The 23,740-nt window shown below is 46.4% G+C and overlaps 2 protein-coding genes across 6 annotated transcripts in view; both read right to left on the bottom strand.

Moving 5' to 3' along the window:
- LOC110070071 (uncharacterized) overlaps positions 1-4,041 on the bottom strand; it is a 31,866-nt gene extending 27,825 nt beyond the window's left edge. The window contains exons 1-4 of one of the 5 annotated variants that reach the window (XM_078388605.1): positions 3,948-4,041; positions 2,592-2,661; positions 720-802; positions 4-130 (exon numbers count right to left, since the gene is read on the bottom strand). In XM_078388605.1, the coding sequence (XP_078244731.1) occupies positions 4-130; positions 720-794 (202 nt within the window). In that variant the 5' untranslated portion in view covers positions 795-802; positions 2,592-2,661; positions 3,948-4,041. Of the gene's footprint in view, positions 1-3; positions 131-719; positions 803-2,591; positions 3,889-3,943 lie in introns of those variants that run through there. The other 4 variants (XM_072988831.2, XM_078388607.1, XM_078388606.1 and 1 more) reach the window with 4 other exon arrangements.
- Positions 4,042-6,954: 2,913 nt separating this feature from the next.
- ATF6B (activating transcription factor 6 beta) lies at positions 6,955-23,606 on the bottom strand. The gene is made up of 16 exons (XM_020777685.3): positions 23,441-23,606; positions 22,229-22,332; positions 21,031-21,112; positions 19,246-19,367; positions 19,031-19,160; positions 17,888-18,064; positions 17,415-17,602; positions 16,883-17,068; positions 15,398-15,489; positions 13,790-13,960; positions 12,724-12,831; positions 12,292-12,382; positions 11,844-11,914; positions 10,320-10,431; positions 8,092-8,176; positions 6,955-7,963 (listed from the first exon to the last, which is right to left on the bottom strand). Exons 1-16 carry the CDS (start codon positions 23,523-23,525, stop codon positions 7,692-7,694), a joined length of 2,076 nt encoding a protein of 691 aa, XP_020633344.3. The 5' UTR covers positions 23,526-23,606; the 3' UTR covers positions 6,955-7,691.
- Positions 23,607-23,740: the final 134 nt, after the last annotated feature.

Below are 23,740 nucleotides of genomic sequence, written 5' to 3' on the forward strand. Positions count from 1 at the left end.
TACCTAATGAGGCCACATTCTCATAATTCTCCATCATGACCTCTTTGTATAAAGCCTTCTGACCTGGGTCCAGCAGCGCTCCCTGTCCCTCCGTGAAATATACAGCCACATCTTTAAAAGCCACCGGTCTCTGAAAGAATGAAAGCAGTCCGTGCTGAGCCAAAAAACACCCTTTTTAGTGATTTCACTCTTAGACAATGGACATCTGCGGTCATTCAGTCTGAAAGGCGGTCACAGAAAACGGAAGAAGCAAAGAGATGATGCTTGTTCTGGCCACCATTTCTACTTGGCAAGAAGTCTCTGAACGGCCCTGTAGCGTTCCCCATTTATTAGGTCATTGGTTCATGTTTTGTTAGGTGATGGTTCATGCATATTCATGTTGCTGAGAGGCGGAGCTTAGAGAGATACTATAAGAGGCGGAGTCAGTAAGAGTAACAGAGTCAAGTAAGAGTGGAGTGTGTGAGAGAGAAGGGGATAGAGTGTGGAGTTTGGGGAATTCTGAGGCGTGACTAGAGTAAGGATTGTATTATCAGATACACACTTGAAGTGTGGACCTGAATCTTCATCTTCCCGAAGTAATGGTGATTTAGTGATCACCTGGTGGCAGCAGTGTAATAGAGGGGATTGTTTGCCTTCATGTGCTCTGGGTCTTGACGGTCAAGCAAGGGGGCATGAGGGTGAACGCCACAGGCCCATTTAACATTTACGGCGGTTCCTACCTGATCAGGTTCAACTGCAGCCCTTTGCCATCCTCTGGGAAAAGAGGGCGACTTAGCCAGACACACGGCCCTCATTCTGTGTTCTGCAGAAGTGGGATGGACAAAGACAAGGTGATAAATTTTGATACAATACTAAAAAAATTCCCACCTGTTTCAAGTACTTTTCAACATGTTTTGGAAATACTACAATGCATGATGGTGTAAGAAAGAAGCATTATATCAGGACTGCTTACAACACAGAAAATTGTCAAAGAACTGTCGTTTCGTCATTTAGTCGTGTCTAACTCTTCGTGACGCCATGGACCAGAGCATGCCAGGCCCTCCTATCTTCCACTGCCTCCTGGAGTTGTGTCAAATTCATTCTGGTAGCTTTGATGACACTGTCCAACCATCTCATCCTCTGTCGTCCCCTTCTCCTCTTGCCTTCACACTTTCCTAACATCAAGGTCTTTTCCAAGGAGCCTTCTCCTTGGAAAAGAACTGTAGGGTGCTGTAAAACCAAAGAACTGTAGGGTGCTGTAAAACCAAAACCAGAGATGGCCGCTTTGTGCTTTGTACAGGTTTGTACGAAGCGCTCAGCGCTGGCCCACCTGCCCACCTCCCCTCCTGCCAGCTGGCCAGGCCACTAATCAATCTACTCATCGGTTGTGTGGGGAGACTTCCCATCCCACCTCTTCATCAGAGTGGTCGGCTGCCTGAGGAGGCAGGAAAAAGCCAGCTGGGCTCCTGCCTGGCCTGCAGCACCACCACAGATCATTTGAAAGAAATAGGGAATTAATTTTTGGTACATGTGTATTTTAAAAAAGGAGAGGTTATAACCCTGAAGATGAATTACTATATTTGTGGAGTTATGTAACATAGCATAAAACATTTCTTATGTCAATTAGTCCCAAGGGTGGCAGGGAATATGGAGTTAAAATGTATGTTACAATTGTGTTCCTTTTAAAAATTATTTGTAAGCTATGTCAGTGCCATTTTGTTTATTTGTTGCTGTTATATTACTGATGTTTTTTAAATTAAAAAATGAAGAAGACGTGGCATAGTATAGGGATTAAATTCTTGATTAACAGCATTTGATTCCGTACTGATGGGTCCTGACAGGGGCTGTACTCAATGATCCATTGGAGCACTTCCAGCTGTAGAGTTCTAAGATTATGATTATTATTACTATCACCATCCTCTTCCTCTCCAGGACAATGGATTCCAAACATTTCCTCCTTGCCCTGCAAACAGGCAGAATATTCGTTCTTTGTGCTATTCGCTTAACAATTTTTTTAGGCAATTTGTACATTTTGTACAGCCTGCCAGGTTTGCTCAAAGCATTCAGAGCTGTCCTCCCCATAGTCTCATTTTGTGGGCTTTTAAGAATTAAATACATCAGATTCATTTTCTGTGTCCATTTGTAAAAACGACCCACCAGGCTTTATGGGCTTGCTCTCTGCCTCTGTGTCTGTGAGTGGGTGCAACACTTAGTGAGCATGAACACTTCACAATAAACTTCAGCAGTTATACATTGTATTCTATGTCAAAGTGCAGCAATAGTCTTTGTTCCGCTTGTTGTAGCAAATGCACACCAACCACTCTGAAATTTATCCTCCTGCATTCTTTAGATTCAGAGGAAGGAGGAGAGAAAATGGGTGGAAGAAACCTCCATCATTTAAGACAGTGAGTAACCCAAGGTTAAGAACCAGTGATTTAAGATATGCAGAGGACACCATCTTACTGGCAGAAAGTAGCCATGGCTTGAAATGGCCTCTAAGAGCAAGTGCAAGAAGTAAGCAGGACTGCCGTTGAACGCTACAAAGACAAAAGTGGCGACTTCAGAACTACACAACTTTGTTAACCATTGAAATAATCAGAGATTTTGCATACCTTCGTTCAATCATCAATCCAAATGGAAACCGCAACCAAGAAATCAAAAGAGGGATGAGACTCAGAAGGGCTGCAATGAAGGAAAAGATCATCAAGGGTAAGGATGTATCCCTGAAGACCGAGACCAAAATCATCCCACACTCGTGTATTTCCGATTCCCATGTACAGGTGTGAAAGCTGGACAATTAAGAAAGCTGAATGGGTGGTTGAGGACAGGACATTTGGGAGATCACTCGGTCATAACTCAGAGATGACTTGTTGGCACATAACTAATAAACATTGCATTATGATCTTTTTAAAAATCCTGCCAACTACTACATGGTTTTACTATTAAAAGAAAGTGTGTCCTTGATCCTCTCCTCCTTCAAGACACACAACAGGGAATCAAAACTCCCAACCTCTACCTAACTTGCTTTTATTAGGGCCAACTCAAACACCGGAAAACTGTGCAGGCTTCCAGCTCTGCCAGAACACTTCATCAGACTAGAGAGAACAAAACGTTAAGGGTTAAGGAAAATCGGAGAACCTTGTACCATCACTCACAATACCTGTTAAAACAGCAACCACCCTGATTCATTGGAAATGTGCTGCCAGAGCAGAGCTTTCTGGATACCCTGGACTGCCAGGAAGATGAACAAGTGGGTCCTAGATCCACTCAAGCCTGAGGGATCTCTAGAGAAAAAAAATGTTGGGAGACTGTCCTACTTTGGGCACATCATGAGAAGGCAGGCTTCTCCGGAAACAGACAATCATGCTGGGAAAAGCGGAAGGCAGCAGGAAATGAGGAAGACCACAGATGGACCGACTCCCTCAAGGAAACCACAGGGTTGAATTTGCAAGAGCTGAGCAGGGCAGTTGAGGTCAGGAACCTTTCCGAGACCCTCATTCATGGAGTCGCAGTTAGTTAGGGGAGACCTGAGGGCACAGAACCACAGCCCCATCGTCTGAGGCCGATTTAAGTCCCCAAAGCCTGCAGCCTTGAGATCCCAATAAAGATACACCTTGCAAGTGGGTTGGTTTTATTTATCTCCCGAAATCTTTGTCTTTTGGGTTGTTTTTTTTTTAACCTACCGTATTCCAGATTCCGGGTGCCCCTGATTTCCCCCCCTCCCACTTACACTCATTTTGGGATGGGGGGGAGAAGGGGGATAAAGAAAGGAAACAAAGAAAAAAAAATCCGGACGAGCGCTCCTCCCTCCTTCCAGCTTCATCATCAGGCAGGAGAGGCGGCATCTGAACGAGGGGGCAGGCGGGGAAGGGCCTCCCCCCCCTCCCTCCTTCCCTCCCTTCCCTCAAAAGGATAAACAGCGCTGCCTCTTCCCCCCCCCCCCGCCTTCCCCGCGTCCCTTTACCCGCCTTGGCAAAACGTGCAGACGCTTCTCCGGGATGCCTCAACGTGTGTCCCCCCCCCCCTCCCTTCCTCTGCCAGCGGATCTCTCCAACCCCCCCCCCCCCGATCCTCAATCGCAAGCCACCAGAGGACTCGGTTCCACGGATCTAGGGGGCCATCTAGTTGCCGGGACTTGTAGTCTTCCTTCTCTCCAACACACACACACTCACACAGTCGCACACACAAAAAAAAGAGAGAGCAAGCGCAAGGGCATCTGGGCGCTGTAGTTCTCTTTTTGCCTTGCTGCTGCTTGGGGGGAGGATGATGGGGAGGGCAAAGGCATGGCTGTTGTTCTAGAGTTGATTGGGTGCGTGCTTCTATAACGCTTCGACAGCTTCACATGGATCACTGTGATTGGACTTGTACTGCAGCCCTCTCCAAATCCGTGTCTTTTACATATATATGTCATCATCATCATCATCCTGAGGTCCTGTGCAGAGCACATTGGGCAGCTAGTGTTCTCCACCGAACATGATCACTTGCAAGGTTTTCGGCATCATCTCAAGGAACGCTAATAGTTTTGAGGTCCTTCTTGAGTGTTGGGTGCCAGGTTTCCTCGTTTTATTTATTTTATTTTATTTATTTATTTGTTCGATTTATATCCCACCCATCTGGTATATTCTACCACTCTTTCTCTTTCATCCAGGAGGTACTTTACTTTACTTTTACTTTATTTAGACTTATACCCCTCCCCTCTAGACAAAGTCTACTTGGGGCGGCTTACAAAAAAATGATAAAATACAATAGAATAATATAGTTACTAAAACCTAATAATACAACTAACTGGTGGATATATACATTATCAAGATGGGAAATTAAAGAAACGACACAGATAATTGACTGGTGGGAAGGCCTGCCTAAAAAGCTAAGTTTTTAAATGCACTACCCACCGTAGTGCAGTTTTCAGGTGCCGATCTTGTAGAAAATGTGGACGGCAAATTGCATTCGATATTTGTTCCGGACAAAGACTCCTTCCTGCAAATCAGGTCACAATGAATCACCATGCACCCATAAATTCAAACAAAAAGACATCTCTGTACGTCTGTTCTCAATAGCCCTTACATTAGCCTATGTCCCTTCGTCTAGGTATATCAGGATGGCCAGTGGAAGCCAGTGCAATTTTGATTCTCATGATTTAGTTTAGCCTTTTGGGGTCCCAAAGGTGGAAGTGGCTTCTGCCCTGCAAGTAAATTGGAGGGAATTCCAAAATGTGTGTTTTGGAATTTCAGGACTTTTCCCATTCTTTTCTAGTTTCATTTAAGAAAGCAAAGCCAACCTCTCAATTTATGATTTAGATAATCTTAGAACGGCAGAGCTGGAAGTGACGTTATGGAGCATCAAATTCAGCACGTCAAGGTGGGGAATCCAAATCCCAATCTAAACTACAAAGTAATCCAGCAGTTGTAGATATAAAGGAAAATCCTGATAAAAGTTTGCAAAATACTGTACCCTCCAACTGCTGACCAAGTTAAGAGTTGGATAGATTACTACCACTCATGGTCCTGTTGTTATTGATTCATTGTATAGTTAAGCCTATTAATTGGATTAATGTTTATGCTTAGATATCTATATTGACCTTAAATTTTAGAACTTGCAAGCTAGATTAGATGTTTAATTTCTTTTATATTTTATTGTACTGTGATGATTTTATATTGTGTTATCCTGCTACCAACATGAATTTGACCCAACTCCGGGAGGCAGAGGAAGACAGGAGGGTCTGGCGTGCTCTGGTCCATGGGGTCACAAAGAGTCGGACATGACTAAACAACAACAACAAATCCTGCAAAGGCCCGTGTGCCATGCAATAAACCAAATTTGTTGGTTTGATAAAGTACAGTGGTGCCTCGCATAGCGAGGTTAATCCGTTCCGGATTAACCTTCGCTATGCTGAAGCATCGTTGAACGGGGCAGGGATTTCCATTGGAACGCATTAAACATGGTTTAATGCGTTCCAAATGGGCCAAATACTCACCGTTCAGCGAAGCTTCTTAATGGCCGGCAGCCATTTTTGCGCCCTTGCCTCGCTTAACGAGGGCGTGAAAACGCTGCGCGCGGCCATTTTGGGCCATTTCCGGGCTTCCGGCGGCCATTTTGGCCGCCGAACAGCTGATCATCGGGCTTCGTTTTGCGAAGAACGGTAAGCGAAACGCTTACCGGTCTTCGCAAAGCGAATTTTGCCCGATTAGAAAAACGTTAAGCGATCGCATTAGCAATCCGAAAAAACGGATCGCTATGCGATTTCGTCGTTATGCGGTGTGCTCGTTAAGCGAGGCACCACTGTATTCTGTTGGTTGTTGTGGGTTTTTCAGGCTCTTTGGCCATGTTCTGAAGGTCAACCTTCAGAACACGGCCAAAGAGCCTGAAAAACCCACAACAACCATTAGATCCCGGCCGTGAAAGCCTTCGCGAATACAAAGTATTCTTTTATTTACCCAACATGAGAGTTTCATAATCAAAATGCAGCTCCTTGCTCCAAAGGAGCTTAGAATGAATATGGTGAAATTCAAATGGTCAAAAGGAGTTGTGTATGCTTCGGTTTGGCTGAATTATGCAGCCTATAAATGCTCTCGCTTGCTCATCCAGGTGCCCAGTCACCCTGGAAACGAAGACAGGAATGCTAGCAGCTTATTTTCTTGGGAAGTCCTTAAAATAAGGAGCCCACTGACTGTGCTGGCAGAAGATAAGATGTAAAGCAAAAGGTAAATTAAAGCAAAAGGTAAATTTTCTACACACTGTCCTTCCTTGAAGAAAAGCTACACTTCCTTCTTGTTACATTTGCTTTCAGTTTTCCCCCGCTATCAGTTTAAATTTCAAATCAGAAGACAGATCTTTAAATCAGAGCAGCTTTACTGAGATTTGAAACCCCATGAACCAGGAAGTACAGACAGACTTAGTATTGTAAAAAATTGGCTATGTGGGCAGGAATGTCTCTCCCCCCCCTCCCGCTTACACACTAGAACAAAGAGAAAGACATGAGGGTCACATATTTAACTTTATTTGTAGCTATTTTTTTTTAAAAAAACCCAGCACACAACAGAGGAAAAAATATACAAGGACCCAAAAGGGCAGGTTTGTGCCATCACAGCAAGTCAAACAGGACCAAATACATACATACTGTTATACATACACATTCTCTCTCTCTCTGTCTACTTTGTAGAAAAAGAGACTTCTCACGCATGCTCTCCCCCACATACACACACACATTGCAGTCAGCAGGTTAAGACCCCCCCCCCCCAATTCCCTTCTTCTTTATCCATTAAAATGAACGAATCTTGATCACAACCTCTGGAGGGCAGTAGAAACTGGCAAAAATAGTCCCTTATGGACCCGACAGAGGAGTCATCTGGACTTGGATGTGGAGAAGGGTGGCAGTGGCAGGAACACAGCAGTCCTAACTGCAGGCGATTAAACCCCCCCCCCCCCAATGGCTATTCTGGAAGCAGCAGTAAAGGCCAGGGAAGGAACTTTCGGGGGGGGAAGGGAGGTGGGATTGATCCAGGGATAGAAATGTCCCCCAGGAGGAGGAGAAGCCCAGTCATCTGAAAGAGTGGGTCCCAGCAAGTGGTATCTCCAATCCATCCCTCACACAGACAGGGTTCCTCCGAGGGGGTGCATGCGCAGGTCCCTTTCCAGAGCAGGAGGAGCACTGTTCCCCAAAACTGTGCGGGTGTACCATACCCCAAGGGTACTCTCTCTGTCCTCTTGGGAGGCTAGCCCCCCCCATGCTCCCCAAGGTACAAGGTGCGATGCGGGTGCCGCCTCGTGGAGGAGAAAGTGGGCCGATGAGACCGCAAAGCTGCCCGGGCTGTTCTTCCAGAGAAGGGCTGAGGAGCAGGCTGGGTCCGGTTGTCGGGGACAGCGTCTTGGCGCCTCAGGAAAGGGGGCACCGTGGAGCTCTTGATGTGGATGACCCGGGTGTCCATCACCTCACAGTCTATTTGCATCATCACCTCGTAGCCCAGGGAGGAATTGTACAGGCTCTCTGGAGAAGAAAACACAACATGGAAAAGGCCATGACATCCAGAGAGAAAGGTGCCGAGAGAAGCTTAGATCTCTCCCACAGAAGGCACCCCAGATCTCGGCTCTTGCCCACCCATTCCTTCCACTTACCATTGAGGGCCATGGCTGGCATCACCAGGGACATTTTGGGGCGAGACGTTTTGTTGTGGCTGATGGCAGGCAGCAGTAAGTGATCCTACAACGAAGGGAGAAAGACCGGAATCCATCAACACAGTGGATCCAGTGCAAGAGACTTCACAGGTCAATCCAGCCTTCTACAAGCGGATGCCCACGACCACAGATCGTTGACTAGACTCCCTCGCCTTTTGTGGTGGCAACATCTGTAAATCCCTGAGTTGGGGAAGGTTGGATAAACGAGACAAGTCCTTGCCACTAAGAGCTTACAACCGAAGCTTAAACCAATGGAACAAAAAACTGGGTGGAATGTTAAGTTCAGCTCATGTTGTAGAGTTTCTAGAGGAGGCAGGAACGAAGGAGTTGGTGTAGCCTTATCCCAAAAGAGGGAATCCGCCTCAGGCTGGCCAGACCTCTCCAGTGGCTGATGCTGGCCTCCCAGGTCTCAAATCCAGAATCTTTTGGTTGTTAAGACAACACATAGGCCCAGCCTGGAGCATCAGCAGCCACCCTAGGCAGAGCCTACAACACAGACTTTGAGAGGTGCTTGAGCAGCTGTAGGTCAAGCTGCTCCCACACTTCCTTGAGTGATTCTGCCCTGCAGCGTGGCATCTGTTTTGGATCTCTATCAGAAAATATTAAATGGAACTGCCCATGAGTGGAATTGGGAAACTGAATTTTTTAAAAGCCCAGAATGGGTACTTAAGATCATTCAACACCTTATGGGACTTCTAAGAGAAGTCATATTTACGATTGACAGGGTTATCTTCCCGTCCTCCCAGTCACTCTATTCTCACAACAACCTTATCAGGAAGGCCAGACTGGGACAGATCAACTGCCCCAGGATGACCCAGTGAATTTCATGTTTCAGTGGCAACTTGCTCTGCACCCTTTAGGACTCAGTACACCACACTTGGTCTGTACTCGTGTTAGCTTCCACTGCCATGGCTGGTATAGTACACTGTGAGGCTCCCAAGGTGGAAGCCTTGGTAGGAGTGCCGCTGCTCCCGAAGAGTAACAGCCAGACCCAGACAACTCCCCCACCATCCCCACCGCGACGGGAAGAGAGAGGTGTGGAAACCCCTGATTGGGAGTCAGAATGCGGCGGAACCCTCACCCTGAACAAGGGGGTAGATACCCGAGACCTAGAGGAGGCTGTGAAAGGGTTAAGCTTCACCCGCGAACCGGGGCAAGTTCAGGCGGGAAAAAGAGGGGAAGAGATAGAAGCCGGGATGGGGGATATAAGAGGGAGGGCCAGGGATATTCCAGGCGGTTGGGAGTGGGTTTGGATGGAGGATCCCTGGACCCACAAATGGGAGCAGGTTCGGATCCCTCATGAGGAGGCCGAGAAGCGGCGGCAACTGGGGTTGAAGCCTCGCCCTTCCTATTGGGGAGAAACGGAGGCTAAGGAGTGGCGAAGGAAGCTGAGAGAGGAACGAGAGGCGGTAGCCCGAGAATTAGAGCGTAAACGACAATGGCATATCGCCGAGTTGAAGAAGCTGGGGGGTTACCCGGTCCATGGGGCGTCGAAGGAGGAGAGGCATCCTCCTGGGACGGATGGAGCGGCGATGAGGAGACCCTACCGTTAATTTCGTTAGACGAAGAATTGAACCCTGGACTGGGACCTGTGCCGCCTTCAACAGGTCCTTGGAATCCAGAGAACACCAACCCCTTTGTACATAGTTTGTGGACTCCTTCCAAACCTAACCTCGGTCTTCAGACCTCCCTTAACCCTTTCATGGGGGTAGTTCCTGACGATGTTAATGTCGAAATAAATACGGTTCCGTTTGATGCTCCTCCTGTGCCTCGTCTGTTTATTGGAGAGAAGACAGCCCACACCAGCGAACCTTCACATACACACTTTTTAAAAATCAATTTTCCCAATGTCTAATCTGGGAACTGCTTTGTTGTTGTTTTTTAACATCTCCACTTTAACAAGGAATCTGCACCTTATGACCAGGACTACAGACAGAGTCAGCAGGTTGCGGTCTCTTTTTGAAAAGGAAGGCGTTTCAGTTTGTTTCTCTGTTCCGGAATGCTTCAGTGTAACAGCATTTTCTATATAAGGCATATCCCTAATCCAGTCCATCTCCATGTCTGAAGAATTCAGTGTGACTCAAAGGCTCACCTGCCACCCTGTAAATTCCAGGCTCAAAGTATGACGGTAGTCCCAGCTCCTATGCCACCCGCTACTCTTCACTCACCCTGCGGAAAGACACCACATAGAACGTATCCTCCCGTCGATCAATGGCATCCATGAAGTCATGTTCTGTGTGGTCAGGGTGCTGATACACCTGCAGCTGATGCACAGAATTCCTGGAAACACAAAGGAATACCAAAGAGAACGTGTTTCTCTAATTGTAGTGGGAGGGGGGAAATACTCTGCGTCTATCCGAATCATGGGACAAAGGAATGGAGCCTATGATGAAGAGGGGAAGAGAGAGAAGCTGACATATGGAGTGAGCCACAAAGGCTCAGGCAGGGTATCACCAGGCAACAGCCTCTAATATTCATTCATTCATTCATTCATTCATTCATTCATTCATTCATTCATTCATTCATTCATTCATTCATTCATCTTGTACTGTATACTGTACTGATGAGTGGGTAAACATTACTCTGGGTGCTTTACACCCAGAGTGAGACAAACAAAACACCAAATCAAAATGTAATAATATAGTCAATAAACAACCATATAATCAATACATGATCATCAAATGAATCAATAAAAACTGAACGATGACAAACTGGGAATCTAAAGATAATCAATAACACCATGTAAAGGGAGGATGCTTTCAAAGGCATCAGTAAGCAGTTTCGTTTTGAGCATCCTCTTGAAGGCTGTGAGGGAGGAGGCCTGCCGTAGCTCCAGTGGGAGCCCATTCTAAAGGGAAGGGGCCACAACCAAGAAGAACCTATCCCTTCCTGGCCTCCCTTGGTGTGGCAAACCAGAACAGCACAGCCTGAGTGAAACAGGTGGCACAACGGGAGTTTTTAGGGAAAGAGGGTTCAACAAGCAACAAAGCCCTCGGCAAGTTGTTCTTTCGGGACTTTTTCCTCCCTGCCAACAGAAGGGGGAACAAGAAGATGATTGTGCAGCCCTTGGCTCCTCTGTTGTGAACAGAGCCCAGCTGAAGAGGCAAGCCATTTCAAAGGATTAGATTCGAGTGGTATGGAATTTGAACTGATGGTGTCACGTGTGTCACAGAGCTAAGTCACCCCTTGATGTTGTTACAGGGAGGACTGCTCTGGCTTTTATTTTATTTTTTTAATTTCATTGGTCAGGCCACTCACTCAATGGCAAGTTGGTCCTTGGCCTCAAAGCGTTAACACATCAGCCAAAGCCTGACTGCCAAAATGGAAATCCAATAGCTTTTTGCTATTATAAGCAGAAGACCCATATTTGCGAGTCACCAGGTAACAGACAGGAAAGTATTTGCCAGCCTTGTCCTTCCTGTATGCCCAAGACAGCTGGGCAGAATTAAGAGTTTTAAATAACAGGTGGGAGATGAAATAAGTTAGACATTACAGACACCTCTCCTGGAGGGAAGAGGCAGCTCACAGGTGTTGGGCAAACTTGGCTTTGAGCAAAAAGGACACTTGGTGGAGAAATAGCCAGGATCGTAACTTAAAACAAGCTGGGTGAAGAAAAGCAGCCACACTTGATAAAAGGCCCACCATGAAAGGAAAAGTGAATTTTGGAGGATTCGACACACAAGCTTGCGTACCTCTCTGTGTGTCTAGGAGGGCTGGCAGGGACGTAGCGCGAGGAGCTTTGCGGCCTTCCTTCTCGCTTCACCTGAAATGCAGAACCCGCAGGTTAAAGGGAGGGAGGAGAGAAGATGTCAGCAAAGGAGAGACCTTGGAACACTTTGTCAAACAACAGTCACCCAACAATTTTAGCAAACTGCAGCACAACTCTCGGCTCCATCGCCCAGTGTCTGACAATGCAAATGGAAGAGCAGGTGATACTTTTACTCATTTTTTAAAAAATTAAGCAAACAGCAAGTTTTCAATGATCATTCAACATGTGGCTGCCGTAATTACATTGTAAGCCACCCAGAGAGTGCTTCAAGCACTATGGGGCAGTATATAAGCAGCACACTTTGCTTCTTCTTGAGATCTTGTGGCTAGCTCAGAGAAATTATATATTAGAGTCCCAAAGGTTCATGGCACCTGGGTAGCCTGCGGTGCTTTGCGGGACGGCGAGGGCTTCCTCCGATTGATCTGGTGCCGGCGGACCCAGCCGCTGAGCTCATCGGCCAACCTGCAAAGGGAAGAAGAAGAGGAGAGGTTAACCACAGTTCCCACCATGCCATATTGCCACCTCCTGGTCCTGCAACTGCATCACACATGATGCACATCCTAACATAAAAAAGGACTCCACTGGATCAGCCATAGGGCCTCTACGGTGCAATACTCTGTCCACACACAATGGCCAACCGCTTTGCCCCTGGAAAGCACCCCCAATCCCACCCCAAACAAGCGATGAAGGCACCTCCTCCTCACGTTCCCTGGCAACTCCACTGAGAGATCTACGCCTGCCCCTCGTACTGGAGACACGACATAACCATCGGGATGGGCCAGTCCCCCTGTCCCGGGACCCACCTCAAGGATTCAGTGCGATTGAATTGGCGGCAGTCGGAAGCCAGGAACAATTTATCCAGGTCCCTCAGCATGAGGTCCTTCATGTCAGAAAAGGAAGCTGAAAGGTTCCTGGAGCAGGACAGGGGAGGAAGAGTAGATGGGAGACACATTGCGGATGTTAAAGTGGGCGAGCAACCAAAGAAAATGGGTTAGGCAAGCTTATTTGTCTCGTTTATAGGTCATCTTTCTCCTGATAAGGTGGTTTACAGTGTTAAAAAAAGTAGAATGAAAATCTACAATTATTTTTATATATATATATATATATATATATATATATATATATATATATATATATATATATATATATATATATATATATATATATATATAAAGGATAATAGTAATTTTTTTAAAAAATTGAACCATTAAAAATAATAAAAAATTTAAGAACAGACTTAACTCACTTAAAAAGCAGCATTCAGGGACTCAGTTATGATTATTAAAGCCCTGGCTGAAGAAGTGGGTCACAACCTGGGGCTAGACACAGAGGAGGCCCTCTCCCGTGTCCCCATCAGCTGGGCTTGTGCTGGCAATGGGGCGGAGAGGAGGGCCCCCTCTGACGATCCTAAGAGCCGAGAAGGTTCTTAATGGGGAGCTGGGGGGCCCTTCAGGTAACTGCTCCTTATGATTCAGCTTTGCCACTGCTGAATCCTATAAAGCACCCCTGCAAGCAGCCGCTCAGTCTTAGGCATGGAAACATCAAAACTGCAAAAAGCCTGGATAGGTCGTAACTACCAAGTCATAACTACCAACGACTTGGTAGAGCTTGGAAATGTGCCTTCTTTGGGCCAGCTCCCAGAACTGCTGAGGGATGATGGGAGTTATAGTCCAAAACTGCAACTTCTTGAACCTCTGCTATCTATCAGTGTTCCCCCTCTCCATTTCCAGTTTTGTAACCGTAAACAGCAAGTTCTTTTTAGATGTCAGGGCGCCGTCCATTACACACCCGAAGGCTAAGCAAGCAGTTCCTTTCTCACCATCTTGTCCATTTCCACCTCCCAAAACCGCTACCCGGCCCCTCAATTACCGGAACGATGTCTTCCCTGGCCTGTCTGGTGCCTCCTCTTGCCGCTCCTCTAGCTCCTCTTCAGACATTTCATGGGGTTCCCCTATAATCCCCAGGAGGTGCCTCTGCCCCGGCCCAGGCTCTGCTTCCTGCTTAGGAAAGTCCACTTCTGTTGCCTTGTGTTCACTGATGCTGTGGGGAGGGGAGAATAAAGAACAGCTTCCATGGAGATCCTAGAATTCCCTTTTCAGAGGGAACAGACCAACATGAAAAATCCTGGCACAAAATGCTCCCCACCCCCACTCTGAAAGTAAAATGGAGTCCTCCACACCATAGAGTTGCACAAGCCGGAGTAGGGATCCAGTTGCTGTCATTTCTCCACAGTCTGTTTCATGTGCGGGAGAATTTTAAAGGGTACCCCGGAAGAAAGGTGATACATCCTCCTTAAATTATCTTGTAACAAGAAGGGAACCTGGCGGCACCTTTAAGACTAAGATTACAGTGGTGCCTCGCTAGACATTTACCCCAGATGACAGTTTTTTCGCTAGACATTGACTTTTTGCGATCGCTATAGCGACTCGCAAAACAGTGATTCCTATGCGGGAATTTTGCTGGACAATGTTTGGTCCCTGCTTTGCAAACCGATTTCCGCTAGACAATGATTTTGACAGCTCCCTCCACGCTTGCAAAACGGGTGTTTTCGGGACCTAAGCTTCGCAAGACAGCTATTTTAACAGCTGATCGGCGGTTTGCAAAGCTGCTTTCCTATGGCTGATCTTCGCTAGACAACGACGAGTCTTCCCCATTGGAACGCATTAAACAGGTTTCAATGCATTCCAATAGGTAAATGCTTTTCGCTAGACAATGATTTCGCTAAACAGCGATTTCAGTGGAATGGATTATCATCATCTAGCGAGGCACCACTGTAATTTCTGAATGAGATTTCATAGGAGCTCAATCATCCGCCTGGAATATCTCTGGATAGGAAGACAGACACACTCAAAAGGAGTACTGTTGCATACAGGAGAAGAATGGGTGAAATCTGAAACTGGTGAAGGCTGTGTAAATTTGAACTGGAGGAGGAAGGTTGCCCAGCCTTCCACTACATGGTCCTGTCAGATATCCCACCCAAAAAGAGGGACCCAGCTACAGAGATAAAGGCAAATTATTTTAAATAACAAGGCTCAAAGTACAAAATTTAAGAGGCATCAGTAACGACTGTAAGTAAGAACAGTGGCTCATAACACGCAGTTTCATTCTTAACAGGGGGCGGCAGTGGGGAGAGGCACAACAGATGCTGAGTCATGTCTTAGAGTGGGATTTCAAAGCTCTAGCACAGTATGAACAGATTCATTAGGCTGTCTTCTGAACCTCCCACAGATGTTTCATTGCCGTTTCATCCCAGGGAAATTAGAAAAGGCTCCCCTAACCAGTCTGCTGAGTTCTGCTTGGTATCAAGCCAATACACACATGCCCGCAACACACACACACACACACACCCGTCAGATGTCACTGAATTCCCTGAAGCTTTGGCAATTTCTAAAGGCTTCAAGGCAGCAAATGACTAGCCAAGTTGTTTGTTAGCTAGCGCGAAGAAAAGAAACCAGCTGCCCCGCCTCAGAGCCTCACCTGACAGGCCCAAAATTGAAGGCGATGAAGAGCAGGACCACCATGACACAGATGACCTTCCGGTTCCCAGAGCCGAACTTCAGCTCGCTGTTCTAAAAGGGAAAAATAAAGGCAAAGAGTCAGCCAATACCCAGCACCCCCACCTGTTCAGGATTCCTGTCTCTCTTCAAATGGGAATGTAAACTCCCATGACTCCATATTGGACCTAACATCCTTATACTGCCCCACTCCTTCACGAATGGATGACTTGCCAGGGGCAGATGACGCAGATCCAAAAAGCTAACTTTTCTCTCTCAGCCTCTTCTTCTTTTTTCTCTTCTCCTTAATCTTGCCAAGCTCTGAACAGAAGGACCACCAGCAACACTTGGAACAGGTGAGGGTTGCGTAAGATTGGAGGAGGCAGGTTGCCCAGCCCTGCCTTACGTGATACTACTAGACATCGCACTTGAAAAAGGGACCCAGGTGAGCACAACTACCCTGTTTTCCCGAAAATAAGACTTAATATGATTTTCAGGATGCTCGTAATATAAGCCCTACCCCAAAAAATAAGCCCCAGTTGAGTGAAATCCCGGCCTCCACCCTTGTGCAGCAACCAGAAGAAGATGACCGGACTTTATTTGAATCAATGTAGATTGCTGTAAAATAAGACATCTCCTGAAAATAAGCCCTAATGCAGTTTTGGAGCAATAATTAATATAAGACCCTGTCTTATTTTCAGGGAAACAGTGTAGTTCCAAGCAGCTGTTCCTCAAAGTGGGAGACAAGTGTTTCATTAACCATCTATGCCTGAGCTGTATTCTTTGTTTCATGAAAAGAGTACTGAATAAATCCTCTTTTCCTATACTATTAACTAGGTGGGGAAATTAGTCAGTCACTGAAACACATCAAGCTCAATCAACCCTACACCGGCTGCCACGGAGCCAAAGAAGGAAGCTTTATTCTGCGACATGCCCAAAAGGAGAGGCGACATCACGCCCTGATTTCTCCTCCAGGGCGACACAGAAGAGGCGAATGCAAAGCGCTACAGTGCCTAACACCTTGTGAAGATCCTACATGCCTCCAGCACCTTCATCCCCCCAGACCCGGGTGTACACAGGCAGCTGCTCCTCTGCAAACAGTCAAAAGGGCAGCCCAGTTTCCTAAGAGAACTCAAATGTCTGTTTGCGAAATGGAAGAAAGGCACCAGCTGCTGAAGACGGGTCTCCATCACAATCTCTCTTTCCAACTCCAAACTCAGGCAATGGATGTCAAACAACACTGGAGTCTAAATGGGGGAATCTGGGGTGGGTGGAAGAGAGGGTATCTGTATGCCTGACAGAACCAAAGAATTCTGGAGAAGTTAGCATGCCTGAACCCCCTCCCCCAAAAGCAAAAAGATCAGCCAGAAAGAGAAAGCGGAAAACTGAGGGTCAGGGAGAGGGGAGAATGGAACCACGATTTCCATAACAAAGCCACAAGTCCCCTTTCTGGCCAGCAGACGCTCACCTCGTTCACGACACAGTCCAGTCGCCGGCGGAGGAGAGCGTTCTCCCGTCGCAGTCGCTCATTCTCTGTCAGGGCCTCCCTCAGCCGCGATTCCAACCCTTGCAGGTATTCCTTTTTTTTCCGCCGAGACTGGCAGGCCGATTCCCGGTTCTTAATCATCCGCTGCTGCCTTTTCAGGACCTTGATCTTGGGAGGGAATCAGCAGTGGTAGTGGTGGGGAAAAATGTTATTTACACATCTACACTCTAACAATGGACCAACACATGAACTTTTGTTAACTGAAACCGACTGGGATAGGATTTATGGGATTAACCAAATGTAATTTTTCTCATAAACCAATGGGCTTAAAAGTTTAAATAAAGACATCACTGACAGGATTTGTCAGTAATGGGTGGTGGCTGTTGGAAGACAGAGTTCCATGTTATCTAATGAAGTTGCAGGCTGAGGGGAGGTCCTGGAACAGAACGGGCACGAGCCAAAGGCAGCAGAGTAAAAAAAGAATCAGGAGTTAGAACCGAAAGGCAAGACTCACATCTATCTCCTGGTTGCAGGGTCCGATTTGCGTTGGAGCTGGGACAATAGTCTTGGCTTCTGGCTTGGGGGCAGCGGGAATTGGCTTTGCAGGGAGACCTTCTTTCCCAGGAGACTGAACCTTGATCAGCCCCGACACTGGGAGATGCAGCAGTTCAGACTGGGAGATCACCACACTCTGTCCTGGAACTGAGATTTTTTTTAAAGGCAAAGCCAGATCAATTCAGTGGCCCTTGCTTGTGCAGTTGTACAGTAACATCAAAGATGGCATTATATATATATTGTAGAATCATGTCCCACAGGGGGGAAAATGACTCTCCTTCACTACATTCAAGTGAAAGGAAACAAATATCTGTGGACCCACAAAACACACTGCAGGTGCTCAGCTGTGCTGTAAAGCCAGACTCAGGTAGGTTGGCCCGTCCCTGGAGTATTGATTTGATTATGACAACAGAGACCTCCTTCCTTCGTTACCTGAAATTCCTGGGTTGATCGTCTGTGACTGGGTTACGGGAACAGATTGCAGTAAGATGGCCTTACTGGAAGTGGTTGTTGGCTGCGCTGGGACAGTAGTTACCACAACTGGCTTGGGCTGAATGGGGGGCTTCCGACTAAGAATGCTCTCCGCTTTGTTGGAAGTGACTGGTTTCCCTGTAACAAGAATGAAACTGTCAAACTAACCAAATCCATTTTTGGCCACTTTGTTACTCTGTGCTGTTATATTTTCTGCATTCGCTATTAAAAACACAATCAAAATCCCTAAATATTAGATTGTCCCCTTACAGAGCTGGTCTTTGGTTTTAAGGGCCAGACTGAGTTCTAGAGTCAGTCTATTCATAGAAACATAGAGTAAAGAAATTTGAAAGGACCTATAAGGCCATCGAGTCGAACCCCTTGCTCAGTGCAGGAATACTGCTCTAACAGTTAAGAGGTTTGTCCTGATATTCAGCTGAAATCTGGTTTACTGTAGCTTGAGCCCATCATTATATATCCTGCATCCTGGGACGATAGAGAACAGATCCTGGCCCCCGCTGTATGACAGCTTTTAAGTATTTGAAAAGTGCTATTATTTCTCCCCTTAGTCTTCTTTTCTCAAGGCTAAACATGCCTAGTTCTTTCAGTCTTTCCTCATAGGACTTAGTTTCCAGCTCCCTGATCATCCTCGTTTCCCCTCCTCTGAACTTGCTCCAGTTTGTTGGCATCCTCCTTGGAGTGCGGTGTCAAGAACTGGACATAGTATTCAAGATGGGGCCTAACCAGTGCTGAATAGAAGGGAACAGATAACTCGTGAAATTTAGAGACTATACTTCTGTTAATGCAGCCTAAAAGAGCTTTTGCCCTTTTTGTAGCCACATCACACTGTTGGCTCATATTCAGCTTGTGATCTACGACAATTCCAAGATCCTCCTTGCTTGCAGCATCACTAAGCCAAGTCTCCCCCATATCGTAACTGTGCATTTGGTTTCTTTTTCCTAGGTGAAATCCTTTGCACTTATCCCTGTCGAATTTCATTCTGTTGTTTTCAGTCCTGTATTCTGTACTAAACTACCCGAGGAGGCCAAAAGGTTCCCCCTGCAGCCTCCCTTTCCTTTGCTCTCTCTCTCCCATGCTACATACCTGTTTCAGGAGCTGGGACTACCCTGATGTGCACAGTACCAAAGGGGGGTGAAAGGACATCTCCAAACATGCATGGAGGGGTTGGAGGGTGCTCCGCCTTCACTCCAATCACGTCAGATGGGTTGGGGGCCTGAAGGGGGAGCACAGTTGTTTACACAAGAGTTCAAAGACAAGAGGCTTGATTCCATATATCATGCCCTCTTCGACAAACATACCTGCCCGGGGAGATCAGCAGATGAGGAGGAAGAGGACAAAGCAGAGGAATCCGAGGATGCACCAGACGAATCAGAGCAGTGAGATGACGCAGGGGAGACTGGCTCAGACTTCACCTGCAGCTCTAAAAGGAACGAGATGTGTTTGCTGACCTACTTGTGCCACCAGACCAGTATGCTCCAGGAAAATAAAATGGAAAAGAGGAGTCACTCACGAGGGTCTCTCCCTTTGCCTCTAACACATCACATGGTTCTGCCATTCTTATAGTAAAGCCCTGCCCACAGAGAACGTGCTGGTGCCCTTCTCTCTGCATTCTCCCAGTGACAACAGCTTCCAGGAGGAGACTGATCCCTGCCAAGATTGGAGCTTTTCCAGCAGGTTGACGGAACCATTCCTAATATGTCATGCCTTAACATGCAAACTATAGAGAACACAACCTGTCATCCATCTTCTTTTGTTTGTGGCTCTGGCTATTCTGGGTCACTCTTTGGCTAAAAGATGGGTAGGAATGCTACCAATAAATAACGGAAGAAAGTTGCTATCATTATCACTGGCCACTAAACCCTTACCATCAGAGTGGGGAACAACTGGCCCTTCAGATTTTTGGACTACAGATCCCATATTCCTTTATCACTGGCCATGTTAGATGGAGCTGGCCATACCATTTGGAGAGAAACAGCTTCTTCATCCCCACCTTATATTCTAGCTTTCAGTGGGCTTCAGGAACCAAACTTGAAAATAGGCTGGGCAGCAGTGAAAAGAAAGGCAATTCAACTATGTGCTGAAAATAGAGTGTAGTCTGTGCTGGGATCTAGGTGGGCAAAATGGGCTTCTGGAACTACTGTGTGAAGTCCCCTTCGGAAGGTTTGTATTGAGTGATGGACATGTATTGGCCAAAAAGAACAAATGAGCCTTCAGCCAAGCACAGCCCTTCCACGGCCATTACACAGCACGTTCCCTCACTACCTCCCAGTGGCAGAAAAGGAGCCACATGACTCCAGCCAAGGCTACTTTACGAAGAATGGAAACATAATCAGATATGATCTGCACATCATCCTGTTATCTTCTATCAGGAGGAAGTCAGTAAGGAAAGCATGAGGTGGAGGAAAGAAAGACAAACAATTTGGCCTTGCAATGCATCCTTTCTCCTTTGACCACTAGCCAGAAGTGCTGACAACCATGGATATTAAAGGTAACACATCATGTATAAATGTGGACTGTTGATCTTAATGATTCATGGCTTCCAGCTATCAAGACAGAAGAGGAACCACATAGTGTGACTCCTCATGCATAAGAAAGTTTTCCAAACAAGCAATTTCATGGCTCAAATTATCCTAAGGATGTGAAATGTTTTTAAATTGCCTTACTGAACCACAGAAAAAAAGGTCCAGCTAGCCAGTCCTTCTGTTTTCAACAATAACAGGCCAAATGCAGGCACATGATAGGGAAATCTCTCTCTCTTCAGCTAAAATAAAGAAATCTCTACCTCTGAGTTGGAAAAAAAAATCAACTACAATTCCAAAGTGAGACCATGTTAGCAGGGGCATTCTGGGAGCGGCAGTCCACCCCACCTGGCCACAAAAAAATCTTCCAAACTCACAGCCATTTTACAAGCCCATCAATTCAGTCTCAGTCAGTTGGCTGGTAAATACCATGTGTTAACCTGAGAAGGCAGACTAATTCAACATGTATTGCATCCCCCCACTGAAAAGCATCCTCATATGCATACACATGTCTCTGAGACTCTCAATGGGTTCCCACAAGTTCATGAGGGGGGTTCTGCTCACCTGGGAAAAAGATGTCTTGCAGTGGGTCCCAAGGTGGTTCTGGGGGTGGTATTTCCATAGCCATGTCAAAACCAGCACTGAACTATTGCCAATAAAAAGGCGGGGGGGGGGGGAGAGAAAGAAAATTGAACTTGTGTATGTATGCTCAACTTCTATCTATTTAGACCAGTGGTTCCCAACCTTGGGTCCCCAGATAGTCTTAGACTACAATTCCCAGCAATCCTAGCCAACACAGCTAGTGATGAAGACTTCTGGGAGTTTTAGTTCAAGATCACATGGGGACCCAAGGTTGGGAACCACTAATTTAGACAATCCCTTTATGTAGAAGCACAACAGCTGGTGAATGATATTCTCAGGAGCATGTTATCATCAACATCACATACAATTTATATATATATAAAAACTTTAGTACTGAAGATGAAATGACAAGGCTGAGAGTGAGCAAGATGCCAATGTTCAACAATTATATAAAACTCCTGGTGATGAGAAAGATAGAAAAGCTGACAGAGCTTTCAAGCCCATGTACAATGAATGAGGTTACAGAGAACCAGCGTAATGCAGTGATTGGAGTGTTGACCTGAACTTGGAAGATATACAGTGGGGTCTCTACTTAAGAATGTCTCTACTTAAGAACAATCCAACTTAAGAACAGCTCCATTTGCTAAATTTTGCTTCTACTTGAGAACAGAAATCCAAGATAACAGGAAAAAAAACCCTTTCCTGCTCTTTTTTTAAGGTCATCTTAGGTTAAAAAAAAATTCTCCCCCTAGTGGTAGAGTACGTATTAACCAGCTTTGCATTAGTTCCTATGGGAACTAATGCTTCAATGTACGAACGCACCTCTACATAACAAAAAAACCAGCCAGAACGGATTAATTGGTTTTCAGTCCATTCCTATGGGAAATTTTGCTTCAACTTAAGAGCGTTTCAACTTAAGAACACCATTCCAAAACGGATTAAGTTCTTAAGTAGAGGTTCCACTGTAGTTTCTATGGACGGAAAAGAGCAGATACGGATTAAATGGTTTTCAATGCATTCCTATGGGAAATGCAGATTCAACATAAGAACTTTTCAATTTGAGAACCACCTTCCAATACGGATTAAGCTCTTAAGTAGAGACCCCACTGTAAATACTCTCCCCCCCCCCAAATTTGAAATGCCATTACTCAGAAGACATGTGCTGGATGAATATGCTCACCATAGAATGGGAATTGTCGCTGTCCACCATGCTTTGTTCAAGGCAGGGGAAAAGCTCAGCTGCCACATCGTCGTCATTATCCAGGCAGCTATAAAGACCTGCATCTACAGAGACAGAGTAAAGCCCAAATGACCAAAGCAACTCAAAGATAGAAACACATTTTCATTATTAACTGACCCTTTCCTCCTCTAACACCATAACCTACCAGCTATTAATTTATTAAGTGCTTACTTTACTTTCTCCCATAATAAAAACCTGGCAGAACCCAATGACCAAGTGTATAATCATTTTAGTGTATTTGCGAAGGCTTTCACAGTCAGGATTCTAATGGTTGGTGTGGGTTTTTTGGGCTCTTTGGCCATGTTCTGAAGGTTGTTCTTCCTAACATTTTGCCAGTCTCTGTGGCCATTGGCATCTTCAGAGGACAGCACTCTGTGCTCTGGTGCTGTCCTCTGAAGATGCTGGCCACAGAAACTGGCGAAACGTTAGGAAGAACAACCTTCAGAACATGGCCAAAAAGCCCGAAAAACCCACAACCACCAATCATTTTAGTCTTTAATTACATAAATGTGCCTGTTTTTGCCAGGGTGATTTAGTTTATGCTTCTGCTTTTCGGGTTGCTGCTTTGCCTTGTGCCTATTTTCCTGTTCACTCTTGCTGCTGAGCAATATATCTTGTTAAATTTTATTTAATTATATATATATATTTATATATTTTATTTAATTATATATATTTGAAAAGTAGACCTAGGAACAAAGACTGCTCCTCCGGTGCTCAGCAGCAGGTCTCTGGCTTCAACGACGTGACATATTATGAAGCAGAGCTCGGTGGCTTTGTAAAGGCTAAGGGCGATTTCGTGCTTTACAAATGTTACAAACAACTAAAAAGTTCTCAAGGCATCGCCCCTCGCGAACCGGAAGCCACCTCTCTGGATCGGGGACAGGCAGACCATTCAACGGGTGAAGCGTCCCCCTCAGGTGGGCAGGAAGAGGGGCAGCCGCACCTGTCCCACTCCTGACAGCTTAGCGCCTGCCAAAATCACAGGAGACCCGGCCAAGTATCCCCAGCGCCGCGTTTCCTCCATCCTTCCTCATCGCCATTCCTGCCCCCCATTCCCCCTCCTCCGCCTTCCTGAATATGCCCCGCTCAGGGCTCCCTGCCCTCGGCCTCTCCTTCCTCCTCACTGCCCCCCGACTCCCTGCCGCCACTTGCCCCAGTCCTCGCTGCTCAGCAGGTTATCTGCGCGGAAGCGACTGGAGTCACTCAAGAGCAGCGACTCCGAAGCCAAGGCCGCCATCTTCCTTCCGCCTTTCCTTGCCCTACTCCAGCAGCTCCGACTCGGCCCACTGCTGCCATAGCAACACCTTGGGCCAATGGGAAGCCAGTCCCCGCACGGCTCCGGCCAATAAGATAAAAGAGAAGGCGGGAGGCCGTGGGAATATCCACCAATGGAGGAGAAAGATTTTGCGGAAGCGTACACGGAGAGAACGCTTACGTAAAAGACGTAAATTG

Source organism: Pogona vitticeps, chromosome 2 (genome assembly GCF_051106095.1).
Source record: "Pogona vitticeps strain Pit_001003342236 chromosome 2, PviZW2.1, whole genome shotgun sequence".
Lineage (NCBI taxonomy): Eukaryota > Metazoa > Chordata > Lepidosauria > Squamata > Agamidae > Pogona > Pogona vitticeps.

Excerpts from the sequence above, each read along its gene's own strand:
- ATF6B (XM_020777685.3), bottom strand. The coding sequence starts at position 23,525 with ATGGCGGCCTTGGCTTCGGAGTCGCTGCTCTTGAGTGACTCCAGTCGC. Across the intron at positions 17,069-17,414 it reads CCTGCAACCAGGAGATAGAT|ATCAAGGTCCTGAAAAGGCA; the intron begins GTGAGTCTTGCC and ends TTCCCTCCCAAG. Across the intron at positions 12,832-13,789 it reads CCAGGGAAGACATCGTTCCG|GAACCTTTCAGCTTCCTTTT; the intron begins GTAATTGAGGGG and ends GTCCTGCTCCAG.